Source organism: Loxodonta africana, chromosome 4 (assembly GCF_030014295.1).
Source record: "Loxodonta africana isolate mLoxAfr1 chromosome 4, mLoxAfr1.hap2, whole genome shotgun sequence".
Taxonomy (NCBI): domain Eukaryota; kingdom Metazoa; phylum Chordata; class Mammalia; order Proboscidea; family Elephantidae; genus Loxodonta; species Loxodonta africana.
The window spans coordinates 104,322,107-104,338,363 of NC_087345.1; the positions used below are offsets into that span (position 1 = coordinate 104,322,107).

At 35.4% G+C, this 16,257-nt stretch overlaps 1 protein-coding gene across 3 annotated transcripts in view; it reads left to right on the forward strand.

The window, feature by feature from the left end:
- The window catches only part of CPNE8 (copine 8), a 281,410-nt gene that overhangs the window by 154,327 nt on the left and 110,826 nt on the right, over positions 1-16,257 (forward strand). For all 3 annotated transcript variants that reach the window (XM_003405719.4, XM_064284393.1, XM_064284394.1), the window contains 3 exons: positions 2,206-2,309; positions 7,478-7,582; positions 8,969-9,010. In XM_003405719.4, coding sequence (XP_003405767.2) covers positions 2,206-2,309; positions 7,478-7,582; positions 8,969-9,010 — 251 coding nt within the window. The remainder of the gene's footprint in view (positions 1-2,205; positions 2,310-7,477; positions 7,583-8,968; positions 9,011-16,257) is intronic.

Consider the following 16,257-nt stretch of genomic DNA (forward strand, 5'->3'; position numbering starts at 1 on the left):
TTTATTTTGAATCAGTTATTCTTTGTGAACCTTAAGGAATATAATTTGAAAACCTAAAACTTGTTATTAAGTTTAACAATGAGAATATGAAAATTAATATTTTAATATTTAATCTCTTTGAAGTTTTATTAACCATCAATTTGAAATAAACACATTTCATTTATCAATTATACATTTTAAGTGTGTCAGAATATTTCTTAGGAGTCCGTGTTATGGCCCAGGTGCTTAGGGAGAATGTCTTTAAAAAGAGTGACTTGTTCTACAACAAAAATAATGTCCTTGGAATGTCCCCATGATCTTAGGAAACATTCTCTCCCAAGGGTATTTAATGTATGTGGAGATGAAAGGGCATTCAAAAAAAAAAAAAAGTATTTTCTTCTCAGTCCTGCCCCTTATCGTGTAGTTGGATCATCCAAGATGATTCTCTCACTGCATAAGCGTTAAGGGATGGCAATTTTGATCTACAAACTTCAAATTTGAAAAGAAAAACAATCTTGGTAGGGCAGTTTGAGGTGATAGTGATGTCTCTATTGTTCTTACCTTTGTTCTTTTAATTTTTCTTAAAATGTATATCTTTACTTGGCCTGGCTAGAAGAATATTTCCTGCACTATTATGAATGCTCCTCTGAGAGCGGTTACCACATCTATATATTAAATATTAAAGCGAACTGACACTAAAATGATGCTTTTGAAAATAAGAAATGTAGATTATGAACATTCCAAGGCAGAAAATGTCTTTATGCATCTCTGTATTCCCAGAGTCTAGCTTGAGTATTGCTTGAGAAATATTTTCTAAGTGAGCAAATGAATGAATGAATCTTTTTATATAGCGTTCTGAAATTACTGAACAGATATAATGAGAATTTTATGTAGATGCTTAATAATTGCTTTACTCTGCAAAATAAGGAAGTGGTGAGTAAGAGAGTGCTATTTTAGTAATAATTAACATTTTCATCAAATGGTATTTAAAACTGTGGCTTCTTAATGTAATCCGAATTACTTTGAACTTCCACCTCTTTACAAAAATTTTAGCATCTCCCTTCAGTTTAAACTAAATCTAAGATGCTGATTTTAATTTTTAAATTACTGTATATTTTCTATTTTTTAAATACTTATCCTGCTTAATTGATTAATGTTTGACATCCTTGAATTATGATATCCTGGCTTGTTTTCCTTTAAGCTCAATCATATAGATTTTGAATGCTCAAATATGTAACTTGATAAAAGTGATTTATTTGGCATAGTAATTATACAAATATACAATTCATAGATAAAAATGAAGGTACTTCACTTGAAGTCCAGTATTACAGAAATTGTTTTAAAATGTAGTTATTGAGACAATAGTGCACTTGTGTATAATTTAAGGATCCGCCTCACTAGATTATAAGCAGTGTGGCCAGAGCTTATATCTGTCTTTCTTCCCATTGTACACTCAACATGTAATATATAAAAAAAAATATATAGGAGATGCTTAATAAACAACCTATGTGTTCCTGAATGACTGAAGAAACAAATGAAGATCCCGCATTGTAACAGTGCCCTACCTATTGTCATCTAGGAGCCCTGGTGGCATAGTGGTTAAGAACTCTGCCACTAACCAAAAGGTCGGCAGGTCAAAACCACGAATCTCTCCTTGGAAACTGTATGGGGCAGTTCTACTCAGTCCTATAGGGTTGCTATGAGTCAGGATGGACTCCATGGCAATGGGTTTTTTATTGTCATCTAGGGAACAAGTGGGTGGTACAAACGGTTAAAGCACTCGGCTGCTAACTGGAAGGTTGGCTGTCCAAGTCCACCCAGAGGCACCTCAGAAGAAAGGCCTGCATTGCATTCTACCTCTGAAAAATTAGCTGTTGAAAATCCTATGGAGCACACTCTACTCTGACACAAATGGGATCACTGTGAATCAGAGTCTACTTGATGGCAACTGGTTGATGATAATAAGTGTCATCTAGCTTGATATCACTCTTCAGGGGGAACCATTAAAGGATTTTAGAAAAAATAATAGTATTGTGACTAGAATTAAAACTTGAGAGAGTTGGTTTTTTTAATGTCTTACAGTTATATCCTGTCTGGGACTCTTGCATACCTTGCCATTTGCATTAAAATGGCAAATTTGGTTTTTTGTCAAGTCTTGCTTATGACCTTCAGTTTTAAGTTACTTGTAGCCCAGATATTGACCTGTTTTATTAATTTTGTTTTTAGGATGCTGTTTTGATGCAATTTTGTGCAAACAAATTGGACAAGAAGGACTTCTTTGGAAAATCTGATCCTTTTCTTGTATTTTATCGAAGTAATGAAGATGGCAGGTAGATTTATCTTTTGTGTATTTTAACTCTATGGTAAGAATGAGATTTGAATTATTTTTCTCAGAAGCTTATTAAATTGATAAATGAAGTAAAATGTTTTGGTATTGCAAAAATTGATGTGATTTTTTTCATTGCAATAACTGTGTAATTTTATAAGCATTTTATGTGTTTTTTCTTGATATTTTAAATGAATGATTTTCAGTTTCATAAAAACATTTCTGATATACTTTTCATAAAATATAGTTTTAACAGTATGTAAGAATTATACTTATCCGGAAACCTAAAATGGTGAAACTGATGTGTTTTGTTATAGAATTAAACTTAAACCATATACTTGAGGAGAGAAGTAGATTTTATGGGCTGTGGTGGCATAGTGGTTAGGTGTTTAGCTGCTAACCAAAAGGTCAGCAGTTCAAATCTACCAGGTGCTCTGCAGAAGAAAGTTGTGGCAGTCTGCTTCTGTTAAGAGCAGTTCTACTCTGTCCTATAGGGTCAATGTGAGTTGGAATCGACATGAAGGCAGCACTTTTTTTTTTTTAATGTTATAGTTTTTTCCTAATAATATCTGAGTCTAATTTTATGTAAAATTTTCACTATATTCTAATAATTTGAATATTTTTTGCCAGTAGGGAATAGACTGGTTTCTCTGTGTGTGTAAATGTACCCATGGTTTTAGCGTAGATTTCAATTATATAATTTAATAATAGGACTTTAGTATTAACATATTTGACTATCATTTTCTTTATTTATACTGTACTGTTTTTTTTTGTTAGTAATTGTGGAAAAGTTTAGCAGTTAAAAATGTGGCCTAAGACTCTTGTTGCCTGGGTTTAAATCATAATTTGCTACTTAATAGCCGTGGGACCATGGACAATTTATTTAACCTCTGTAAACCTTAGTTTTCTTATAAGTAAAATGCAATAATAACAATACCTACCAAATAGGGTTGTTGAGAAGATTATGAGTTACCACACAAAAACACTTGGAAGTGTGCCTGACACCAAAAAAGAACATATGTTAACTATTATTTTCATTATCAATACTATCAATAACATAATACTTTCTGTTTCCCTTAACTATTTATAATAAAGCAATAGCTAAAGAGAAAACATTGTTTGGAAATTTAAAAGAGAAAGAAATAGAATGAAAAAAAAATGTCACTACTGCTGTGCTGAATAAAGTTATACATGTTAACATTAAGTAAAAAGTATATAAAATGTTACATTGTTTTATTTACTTAGTGCTGCTATAACAAATACTACAGTTGACTGACTTCAAAGAACACAAATTCATTTTCTCACCAAAACCAAAAACCAAACCCAGTGCCGTCGAGTTGATTCCGACTCATAACGACTAGAAATGAGAATTGAGGGCATGGCTCTAGGGAGAGGTCCTTCCTTGTCTATTTCAACTTCTAGCAGCTGCCAGCAATCTTTGCAATTCCTGGGCTTGTACGTCTGTCACCTGCCTTCCTCTTCCCCTTGTGTGTGTCTCTGTATCAATTTTGGTCCTTTTATACCTCAATAATAGTTTGGTTTAGGATCCACTATACACTGGTATGGCCTCATTAACATAACAAAAGAAAATCGTATTTCAAAACAGGGTCATATTTATAGGTGCAAGATTTAGAATTACAACTTATATTTTGGGGGTACATAATTCAGTCCATAACGTACAAATAGAAGGTTTGCTACTTAAAGTTAATACACTGACCAGCATAAAATGATGCTTATTGTGGAATTTTTATTGACGCAGCTATAGGACAACTGTTAAAGATATTTTAGTTATGGTGTCATATTACTGGATTTTGTATACTTCCCTTCTATTTTGGTGGTAAAATTGTCAGAATATCTTTTACATCTGTAATTTTTATCATATGAAAAAGGCTCCTCCTTTCTGAGCTATTTTTTTCCCTGAATTTCCTGTTTTTATTTATTTGGTTTTTTTTTAAAGCTTCTTTAAAGATTGTCTAAAGTTTAGTTATAAAATTATAGGATTTTTTTTTTAGTTTTTACACATTTTATGCTAGTGGTGAGACTTTTATTATAAGAAAAAAGCATTGTGCTTATAAAAATGATACTAATTTATTATATAAAATCTAATATTAAGAAAAAAGTACAACTCCCCCCAAATTTCAAATCATTTAAAGACAGCTATTACTAAAACTTAGTAAACCTCAACACACTCACATTTTCTTTGTTTCATTTTGATGAGTCTTGAATGAGTAAAGTAAAAGTGCTTTTGCTCCTCATATTTTACCTGTAAGTCTCTATTTTTAACTGCTAAGGCTTTTCAACTTTATTTTTAACATTTGAAAAATTACCTGCTAGATAGTGTGTTGGAGGCTTATTTTAAAATATAGAATAAAAGTTTCATTTCTATTAGGAACATTAATAAAAAAATCCATTAATAATATATAATTATGAATTATTTTCTTGCTTTCAAGTTTGTTTAGTAATTTCCCTGGTATTCATGAGGTAAGGCTAATTTTCCTTTGGAATAGCTGTTTTTCATAAATGACTTCGTTTAAGTTACTTTAATACAGATGATTTCTATAATCAAGGAAATATTTTCTTACAATATTATTTGTAATACACATACATTTATATGTATTTAGCAATAGTCCTGAATATTAGAAAAAGCTACAGCACATTCCTATCAGAATTTTTACTAGTTACATGGTACTGGAATTCTTACTAGTGAGACCGATTTGTCTATATCAAATCTAATGCATTACAAGTGAGAATGATTAATAGGAGACAAATGACTACCTGGTTTATAAATATCTGACTAAAGATGAGTCACTTTTTTAAGAAGAGTATAAAGTTTCAAGTGTCAAAGTATTTAATTACTACAGCTAGTGATGCTAGAACTATAACAGGAATGTTGATTTAACCCTAAGCGAAGAGGGCAAATATTCAGTTAATTGTTGAATACCTTAGTATGAAGATGGTTGGTCAAACCAACTATCTTCTCTCTCTCTCTTTCACTCTAATTTGCCTTCCTATCACCTTACTAAAGAGTTCATGTAATATGATATAGGAGAAGAAGAGAAATCCACTTATGTAGATCTTTAAGAATGTACTGAATTAATTATGAGAGGAGACAGATGCCTGTTACTAAAACAAACCAATGTGTTGTGTCTTCCCATAATTGGGTCCCTATGGATTTTTTAAAACTCTTTTTCTGTATTTTTCACACTCCTCATTTTTTCCATCTGCGTTTTTTCCCCTGCCTACTTCGCCTCTATCCTCTTTGCTTTTTTTGCCTCTGCTTTATGTGTCCTGATTGCCCTTTTCAGAGCCCTCTCTGTCTACTTTCTTTCTTTTTAATGCCTTTTGCTCCCAGCGGTTCCTACATTGGTTCAGGTGAGTTAACTCTGAGAACATTTGACCACAGACATATTCTCCTGAGCTCAGCCAACTTAGTGACACGAGCTTCCTTTGGTGGGCTACACGGAAGGAGATACTAATGTTTTAAGTCTCACAGTGATCACTTGATCCTTTATACTACATTTCTATCTGATCTCTTAATAGAAACAAGCCCCTTGTACCTGAGAGGAGGAAAATGGGCTCACAGGCTTTTCAAAATGAGACCATTTTCTTGTGGAGGTTAGATGCCGTATGTTCACTGTGGTATTTTTGTAATATTTCCATGCTGCTTGACTGTTAGGGAAACCCCTACCTTTGGAACACCATGACTAAGTTCTTTGTGAGGACTGGGTTTTTGGTATTTGTTCTTACCAAGATAAGTTTATATTTTGTAACTCATGAAAAAAAAAAAAAATGAACTACTGCATAAATTCTTACTAGGCAAGAACATTTCCAGGAGCTGATGGGTATATGAAGGTGGCATGATTTGGTGGAAACAACAATGAAATTTGAATCAGAAAACCAAGGTTAAGGCTTAGTAGCTTCTACTCCTAATTAATTGTGTGCTTTTGAGTCCCTGTCTTCCTTCCTTTTAGTAGTTCTTTAGCTATTTAGAAACCGATAGTTTAGATAAAGAGAGAGCCACATACTGAGTGGTCTCACTGTAAATTCATGATGTTAGTTTTAATTGCACTCTCCAGCAGTCCTCCTTTTCCTTAATTCATCAATTTTCTCTCTCTCCCAGACACTTCAGTACTTCTGTCCTTCCTCCCCCTTTGCTGATGATCACGCTTCCTGTCTCCTGAGGAAACAAGCAATCAGAGCATTTCCTTATGTTCCCTTCACAACATCTGCTTGCCTACTCTGCCTTCCCAGTGGTGCCTGCAGGGTGGCTGTCTGTGCTCCCCAGGCCAACTTCCCCACTGACGCCCTAGATCCCCTCCACGCTCACCTACTCAAAGACATGGCTCCAGCCTTTTTCCTTCTCTCATGCATCATAAATTGTTCCTTCTCTACTGGATCTTTTCCTTTAACATGCAACTTTACTGTCATTTTTTGTTCATTTTGAAAAAAATGTAAAAAGCAATTAACAAGCCCTTTGCTTGACTGATCATTCCCCTAAAAAAAATTTCTCTGTTTCTCTTTACAGCTAAACTCCTCAAAAATGTTGTTCACAGAGTCTTTCTCAGTTTTTCTTCTTTCTTAAACCCACTCCAACCAGGTTTTTGTCCTCAGTATTCCCACAAACCTGCTCTTCTCAGGGTTACTGATGACCTTGATATTGTTAGTAGCCTGTGACTTTTTTCATATGCATTTTCTGTGTCATTGTGTCTTTGCCTTTTTTATAGAGCTTATTTACAAAATAAGCTCTAGAAAAACCTTGGTGATATAGTGGTTAAGAATTCAGCCGCTAACCAAAAGGTCAGCAGCTCGAATCCACCAGGTGCTCCTTGAAACCCTATGGGGCAGTTCTACTCTGTCCTATAAAAATAGGGTTGCCATAAGCTGGAATCTACTCAACAGCAATTGTTTTTTTTTTTTTTTTTTTAATTTACAAAGCAGCCTTAGAATTTATGAATATGGAGAGGCTTTTTAAAAATAAATTATTGTAAAATTTTATTGCTTCGTGTTATAGTGAGCTAATCCTTAAGCATTTAAAATCATATAACTCTTTTTGTTAAATGATAATAAAAGCAACACAGGGACTGGCAGGATCTATGCTGCAAAAACAAAAGACGAAAGTATATGAAAACGATGTGCCATAATTGAATCCTGAAAATATTTCTGTTTTTACAGTTTTACAATTTGTCATAAAACAGAAGTTGTTAAGAACACTCTGAATCCTGTGTGGCAAGCGTTCAAGATCTCAGTCAGAGCTTTATGTAATGGAGATTATGACAGGTAAAATAAGTGACAGCTTTTCTGAAGGTTTGAGTACTCAAAACACAAGGTTTTATGGTTTCTTTTACTTAGATTCTTGTACTCAAGCATCTAAGTAAAAAAAGAAATTAAGCTGTGTCTTTGCCTATGTAAATATGTATTTACAAAATTGTGGCTGATTTATCCAGACATTTTCTAATATTGTTTTTAATCTATGTTGATTTGGGGAAGAGGAGATATTTGGCTAATTAAAATTCGGTAAACTGGCTGATTTTTCAAGAATTGAAATGTGTAAAGAGTCAAAAATATATTGAACACCTGTTTAATTTATAAGGTAGTATTCAAAAGTTACTCCAGAATTCTCATTGCCTCAAGGTTTTCAAATGATGTAGTATCCTTTCAAAGTGGGATAAGTAGGTATACAAGAGGTGCAAGATTATGACTGGGTATATTATCAACCTAGACATATTCCTTAAATTACTTTTTAGGATAGCTTTTCTCCTGGTTGCTGACTCATTGAAGTTCCAAGGATTGTACCAGTGAGATTCTGTTGTTTTACAAGTATTACAAGTAGCTGGGCCCTGAGAGTCTCCCAACAATATATCTGAAATTTCTTAATATCAAGATTTTTTCCTGTTACTTTATGAATATTGATGGCACTGGCATAATATAAACAACATCCTCCCACCCCAGAAGAAAAGCAAATAAAAAGTAAAACTCAATACGAAATAAGTTTTTTTCCTTGTTGGTTATATATTAGAAAAATGGGAATTTATTCCATTAATATTCTAGAAGGAGTTATTACCATTGCCATTAAATGTACTTTAAATTTTATTATGCCACATGACTATCATTTTATTCATTTAATAAGAAATCATAGCTTCATTTAAATGAGCTCATCCTTGCTCTGAGAAAGTAGTTCTCCTAATGTGGTTCATGATTAGCAGCATCGGCATCACCTGGTAGAAATTTATATTCTTCAGCCCCAACCCAGACCTACTGAACCAGAGATCTGGGCATGAGGTCCAACAACCTGTGTTTTGATAAGTCTTTCATGTGGTACTGATCCATGCTGAGCTTGAGAAATGCTGTGCTAGGACAGTGGTTTTCAAGAGTTGAGAACCAAGGTACAGGTCTCCTCATTAAAAAGCTCTGTCAAATTACACATACTCCCTCCATATGTGTTCCCCATTCCTTTTAAAGAATTAATACAGCTTTTAGAAATCAACTTTAAGATGTAAGTTGAATTACAGTAATATTAGCAAAATCAAATTCAATCACCTTGTAAAACCTGTAAGTATACACTATTTTATCTGATTTAGAAAGTATAGAATTTTTTCTGTATCATGTATTATTTTGATCTTACTAAGTGACTTTACTCTGTGTGTCTGCTTTTCCCATGGACAGAACAATCAAAATAGAGGTTTATGACTGGGATCGAGATGGGAGGTAAGACATTTTCTTTATTCTTTTGTTCTTGTTCTTGAACTTTACTATATTTTAGGAAGTGAGTATACTGATGAAATGACCACATTTTTAATTAAAAATTTCAGATTGCGTATTTTGTCTTGGTTTTTCAAATATTGCTGAAGTGTTTTAAGATTGAGTGTGTTTTCTTCAACTTGAGATTAAAATAAAGATCTTCCTCATTTCAAATAAGATAGTAAAGATTTTCAACTTGGACCTTAAAAGTTCTCCTGTGTTCAACTTATAGACATCTAGTTTCTTAGCTGTAGAGCACTGATTCTCAACTTTCTGCATTTCACAATCTCACTTTATATGCAATGTCATTCATAGGAGCAGATGTATGCATGTGCACGTGCACACATACACACACACACACACACATTACAAACAAACAAAAGAAAACAAAACTTTAGAATTATGTCTGGACCATGAGCCCCATAATCATGGTCTCCCTTTGCGTAGCACAGCAGATATTAATGGCCAAAAGAGATTAAATGAACTACTTTTTATCTTTTTTTCCTTGAAGTATTTTCCACTGTTTCTACTGTTTTAAGTAGGATTGATAATGAAGTGTTTTTAGATGATGCTAAGCCAAGGGACTCAGAAATGCTCAAATCCAGCCTTGGCCTAGTGAGTTGTCTCTTCTGGTTGATTTCTGAAGGGGCTGAATATACACGCCAAAGGAAATGGGATAGCAATCAGAAAGCAAAGGGCACTTAATTTTTCACTTTGCTAATGCTCTAAACTTCAACCCAGGGCTCCATGATAAATGGAGCTGAAGCATGAGTTTGAAGCTCCAGATCTAAGCAAGGCCTTTGTCTCCATGTTATATCCATCTAAGCAAGGCGTTTGTCTCCACATTATATACATCTAAGCAAGGCCTTTGTCTCCACATTATGTGCAAGCAGCCATCCCAAAGAGATGAGAGTGCCTAGATATCTTAGCATTCCTATGAATAAAAGAGCAAGTTCAAGAGGGCTGGCCCATCCTGAGGGGACATCCCCTCATCCCTTCAGCTGCTCAGGTAGGAAAATCTCCAGTGAGAGATCCACATGCAAGCATGTATATGACATTTAACCATGTACCCCCTGATACCCATGGTCCCGTAAGTGTCTTGGTATTTAACCTAATTAGCATTTTCTCCTTTTCGAGAAGGATAATGAGGGAAGATGGATAGAGAGGTGGAGCTATTACTGCACACATAATCTACCACCAAATAGTTATATAAGACTCGTTGGTTTTGACCTTCGAGTTATATCCCAAACATGATTGTGCGAAAGAGTCCAAACACTGGTTTGAAGTTTACTTTTAGAGATAATACTTGCTATTCTACTGATCTTTACATTTCTGCTAGGTTATTCATTTAATTATTGATTTTTTTTAGGTTTAATTTACCTGTTTCATTTACATTTACATGTTAGGTTTCATTCTACATGTTTTCTGGAGAAAGCTCAGCAGAAAACCCGGTGATCTACTTCTTGAAAACCCTAAGGAGCACAGTTCTACTCTGCAACACGTGGAGTTGCATTGAGTCAGAACTCACTAAACAACAGCTAGTTTTTATTATACTTTTTACACACATTTTGTTTTCTTGCCTTAATTTCCCAACATAGATGTCCTTTTCTTAAATCAGAGTGAATATGATATGACATTGTATATCATGGCCCAGTGAAATTGTCGGCAGACTGTTACCTATAGTTTATGTTTATCTTCCTGGCGTTTTACTATTAGTCCTAAATCCTGTACATGTATTTTTTTTTTTTTTGTCACTATGTATCTACATCCAGAACTTTTGATTCCTCTTATTAGAAAAGTTAGCTTTGTGGATTTTTTTTTTTTTTTAATTCTAGACCAGCATTTTCCAAAAGAAATGTAAAGTAAGTCACATATGTAATTTAAATTTTCTAGTATCAACATTAAAAAGTAAAAATAAATAGCTGGTATTAATGTAATAATGTATTTTCTTTAATTCTGTATATCTAGAATATTATCACTTACACATGGGATCAATACAAACATTTTTATTGAGAAATTTTACACTTTTTTAATTTTATCTTTGAAATCTGGTGTCTATTTTATGCTTACAGCACATCTCAATTCAGACTAGTTACATTCAGGTGCTTTATAGCAACATGTGACTATTGGCTACCATATTGGACAGAACCACCTAGACTTTAATTGAGGTCCGTGTAATATGCATCATAAGCAACTTTATATCATGTAGAATGTTTTTGTCCTACATTTAATTAGATGCTTAGAACTATGCCCTTATAAAATGGGGCGGGGGAGGGGATGGACAGACACCAGTATTATTTTGTATGGAAATTTAATAATACAGCAACAGATAAAATAAACTGACCTTTCAGTTCAGAGAATATTTTAGTCAAAATTCAAATGAAAAATGTTCAACAGTGTCGCTTGCTTACAATCACATTTTGTTTTACTAGCTGAGGTACTTTAGATAATTGTGCTAATAATGACATTTACAGATTGGGAACATCAGGGTGTGGTGTGATCAGGAATGGATTACCCAATAAGCAAGGTAAGCATGGATTTATTTGTATTTACTTAATAATCTGTTCTGCAGAAAATTGTGCACTACAGATTAGTAAGTAAGCCCATGTTTACCTTGTTTACTGGGTAATCCACCCCTGTCAGAGATTGTAAATTTGAAAAGAGGTTTTGATCCTGTAGGAGTGTACTATGGTGTTGGGAGAGAGACAGATGCCAGCTATACCTGGAAGCAGAATCTCTGGTGAACAATATGAAATTGTTCATTACAGATGATCTGGTAAGCAAAGTAAGCACTGTAATTATCTTGCCTATTGAATAATCCACCCCTGGGTGTCATTTTGGGCCAAAATCTGATAGCATTTTATATATATATATATATATATATATATATATATTTTTTTTTTTTTTAATTTTTTTAACTTTTCATTTTGAAATAATTCCAGATTTACATAACAGTTGTAAAAATAATACAGAGATTTTCTACATATGTTTTACCCAGATTTCCCAAATGTTAACATTTTAGACAACCCCAGTACAATTATTGAAACCAAGGAATTAATGTCAATACAATACTTTGATGATATTTTTTGACCCAGTTCATCAACTTGAAATTAGTTCTGTAATGAATATCTCATACATCTACAAAGCAGACAAAAATGTTGCATGCTATTGAACAAGTAACCAATTGGCATTAAATTGGTACTCTCATCTAATCTAGAATAGAAGAAATAATAGCCATCTGTCCTTTTTACTTAAACTCACTGATAACGGTCTGAGAGTATAGAGGCATTGCTTGACCTTCGTATGAGTAATCAGTCTAAATCACTTTTTCAACAAGTTAAACCACCTTACCAAAACAAAACAAACGAACAAACAAAACAAAACCCATTGCCATCAAGTCGATTTTGATTCATGTTGTTGTTGTTGTTAGGTGCCATTGAGTTGGTTCCAACTCACAGTGACCCTACGCACAACAGAACGAAACACTGGCCAATCCTGTAGCCATCCTTACAATCCTTGTTATACTTGAGCTCACTGATGCAGCTACTGTGTCAGCCCACCTCATTGGGGGTCTTCCTCTTTTCCACTGACCCTGTACTCTGCCAAGCATGATGTCCTTCTCCAGGGACTGATCCCTCCGGACAACATGTTCGAAGTATGTAAGATGCAGTCTTGCCAGCCTTGCCTCTAAGGAGCATTCTGGCCACACTTCTTCCAAGACAGATTTGTTCGTTCTTTTGACAGTCCATGGTATATTCAATATTCTTCACCAGCACCACAATTCAAAGCCATCAATTCTTTTCTGGTCTTCCTTATTCATTGTCCAGCTTTCACATGCATATGATGTGATTGAAAATACCATGGCTTGGGTCAGGCGTACCTTAGTCTTCAAGGTGACATCTTTGCTTTTCAACACTTTAAAGAGGTCTTATGCAGCAAATTTGCCCAGTGAAATGTGTCATTTGATTTCTTGACTCCTGCTTCCAATGGGTGTTGATTATGGATCCAAGCAAAATGAAATCCTTGACAACTTCAAACCTTTCTCCATTTATCACGATGTTGCTCATTAGTCCAATTGTGAGGATTTTTGTTTTCTTTATGTTGAGGTGCAATCCATACTGAAGGCTGTGGTCTTAGATCTTCCTTAGTAAGTGATTCAATCTTTTTCACTTTCAGCAACCAAGGTTGTGTCATCAGCATAACACAGATTGTTAATGAGTCTTTCTCCAATCCTGATGCATCGTTCTTCTTGATATAGCCCAGCTTCTCTGAATATCTGCTCAGCGTACAGATTGAATAGCTATGGTGAAAGCATACAACCCTGATGCACACCTTTCCTGACTTTAAACCACTCAGTATCCCCTTGTTCTGTCCAAACAAGCACCTCTTGATCTACGTAAAGTTTCCTCATGGGTACAATTAAGTGTTCTGGAATTCCCATTCTTTGCAATGTTATCCATAATTTGTTATGATCCACACAATCAAATGTCTTTGCATAGTCCATAAAACACAGGTGAACATCTTTCTGGTATTCTCTGCTTTCAGCCAGGATCCAGCTGACATCAGCAATGGTATCCCTGGTTCCACGTCCTCTTCTGAAACTGGTCTGAAATTCTGGCAGTTCCCTGTTGATATACTGCTGCAGCCATTTTTGAATGATCTTCAGCATAATTTTGCTTGCATGTGATGTTAATGATATTGTTCTATAATTTCCACATTCGGCTGGATCACCTTTCTTGAGAATAGGCATAAATATGGATCTCTTCCAGTCAGTTGGCCAGGAAGCTGTCTTCCATATTTCTTGGCATAGACGAGTGAGCACCTCCATAGCTGCACCTATTTGTTGAAACATCTCAATTGATATTCTATCTATTCCTGGAGCCTTGTTTTTTGCCAATGCCTTCAGTGCAGCTTGGACTTCTTCCTTCAGTACCACTGGTTCCTGATCATATGCTACCTCTTGAAATGGTTGAACATTGACTAATTCTTTTTGGGTATAATGACTCTGTGTACTGCTTCCGGAAACTCTGGTGGCGTAGTGGATAAGTGCTATGGCTGCTAACCAAAGGGTCAGCAGTTCAAATCTACCAGGCGCTCCTTGGAAACGGGCAGTTCTACTCTGTCCTCTAGGGTTGCTGTGAGTCGGAATCAACTCGATGGCACTGGGTTTGGTTTTTTTTTTTGCTACTCCTTCCATCTTCTTTTGATGCTTCCCGCATCATTTAATATTTCCCCCATAGAATCCTTCACTATTGCAACTCGAGGCTTGAATTTTCTCTTCAGTTCTTTCAGCTTGAGAAACGCCGAGCGTGTTCTTCCCTTTTAGTTTTCTATCTCCAGCTCTTTGCACATGTTATTATAATACTTTACTTTGTCTTCTCGAGCTGCCCTTTGAAATCTTCTGTTCAGTTCTTTTACTTTATCATTCTCTCCTTTTGGTTCACCTGCTCGACATTGGTGAGCAAGTTTCAGACTCTCCTCTGACATCCGTCTTGGTCTTTTCCTTCTTTCCTGTCTTTTCAATGACCTCTCGTGTTCTTCATATATGATGTCCTTGATATTATTCCACAACTTGTCTGGCCTTTGGCCACTAGTGTTCAATGCATCAAATCTATTCTTGAGATGGTCTCTAAATTCAGGTGGGATATACTCAAAGTCATATTTTGGCTCTCGTGGACTTGCTCTGATTTTCTTCAGTTTCAGCTTGAACTTGCATATGAGCAATTGATGGTCTGTTCCACAGTCGGCCCCTGGCCTTGTACTGACTGATGATATTGAGTTTTTCCATTGTCTCTTTCCACAGATGTAGTCAGTTTGATTCCTGTGTGTTCCATCTGGCAAGGTCCATGTGTATAGTCGCCATTTACATTGGGAAAGACGGTATTTGCAATGAAGAAGTCGTTGGTCTTGCAAAATTCTATCATTCAATCTACAGCATTGTTTCTATCACCACGACCATATTTTCCCACTACTGATGCTTCTTCTTTGTTTCCAACTTTTGCATTCCAATCACCAGTAATTATCAATTTCAGACTGCAGCAGCTGATAAAAATCTTCAGTTTCTTCGTCTTTGGCCTTAGTGGTTGATGTGTACATTTGAATAATATTCGTATTAACTAGTCTTCCTTGTAGCTGTTTGGATATTATCCTATCACTGACAGTGTTGTACTTCAGGATAGATCTCGAAATGTTCTTTTTGACAATGAACGCAACACCATTCCTCTTCAAGATGTCATTTCCGGCATACTATACTATGTGATTATCCTATTCAAAATGGCCAATACCAGTCCATTTCAGTTCACTAATGGCTAGGATATTGATGTTTCTGTGTTCCATTTCATTTCTGCTGATTTCCAATTTTCCTAGATTCATACTTCGTACATTCCAGGTTCTCATTATTAATGGATGTTTGCAGCTGTTTCTTCTCATTTTGAGTCATGCCACATCAGGAAATGAAGGTCCTGAAAGCTTGACGCCATCCACGTTATTAAGGTTGACTCTACTCTGAGAAGTCAGCTCTTCCCCAGTTGTCTTTGGAGGGCCTTCCAACCTGGGGGATTCATCCTCCAGCACTGTATCAGATAATGTTCTGCTGCTATGCATAAGGTTTTCAGTGGCTAATTCTTTTCAGCAGTAGACTGTCGGGTCCTTCTTCCTAGTCCGTCTTAGTTTGGAAGCTCAGCTGAAACCTGTCCTCCATGGGTGACCTTGCTGGTATCTGAATACCGGTGGCATTGCTCCTAGCATCACAGCAACACACAAGCCCCCATAGTACAACAAACTGACAGACACATGGAGGTTTCAACTCATATCATCCCTTTATTCCCTATCATTTCTTCAAGGGATTTGAGGGAAGAATATTTAAGCCCCATTTTAACATTCTAAAACCTAGAATGCTGAGAGTCAGTGGCAGTATTGCTGCAAAGCTTCACTGCTTGAAGTTGCTGCAGTTGAATTTGTTGCTGAATTAAAAGTTCAGGGAGCATCAATGGAACAGCTCTGCATTGAAACCACGTGGCTCTAATGTGGGACTGATTGTAAATGGGCCACCAAATGGATAGTTGTCTACCAGAAAATGATGATCTGATGAAAAGTGTGAGTTAGTGAGCTGCCAGTCTTATAATCCCGGCTTATGTTCGCTGAACAGGGAGAGAAAACTTCATTATTACCATTGTGCATTTTATCAAATGTAGTCATTTTAAATAATGATACTT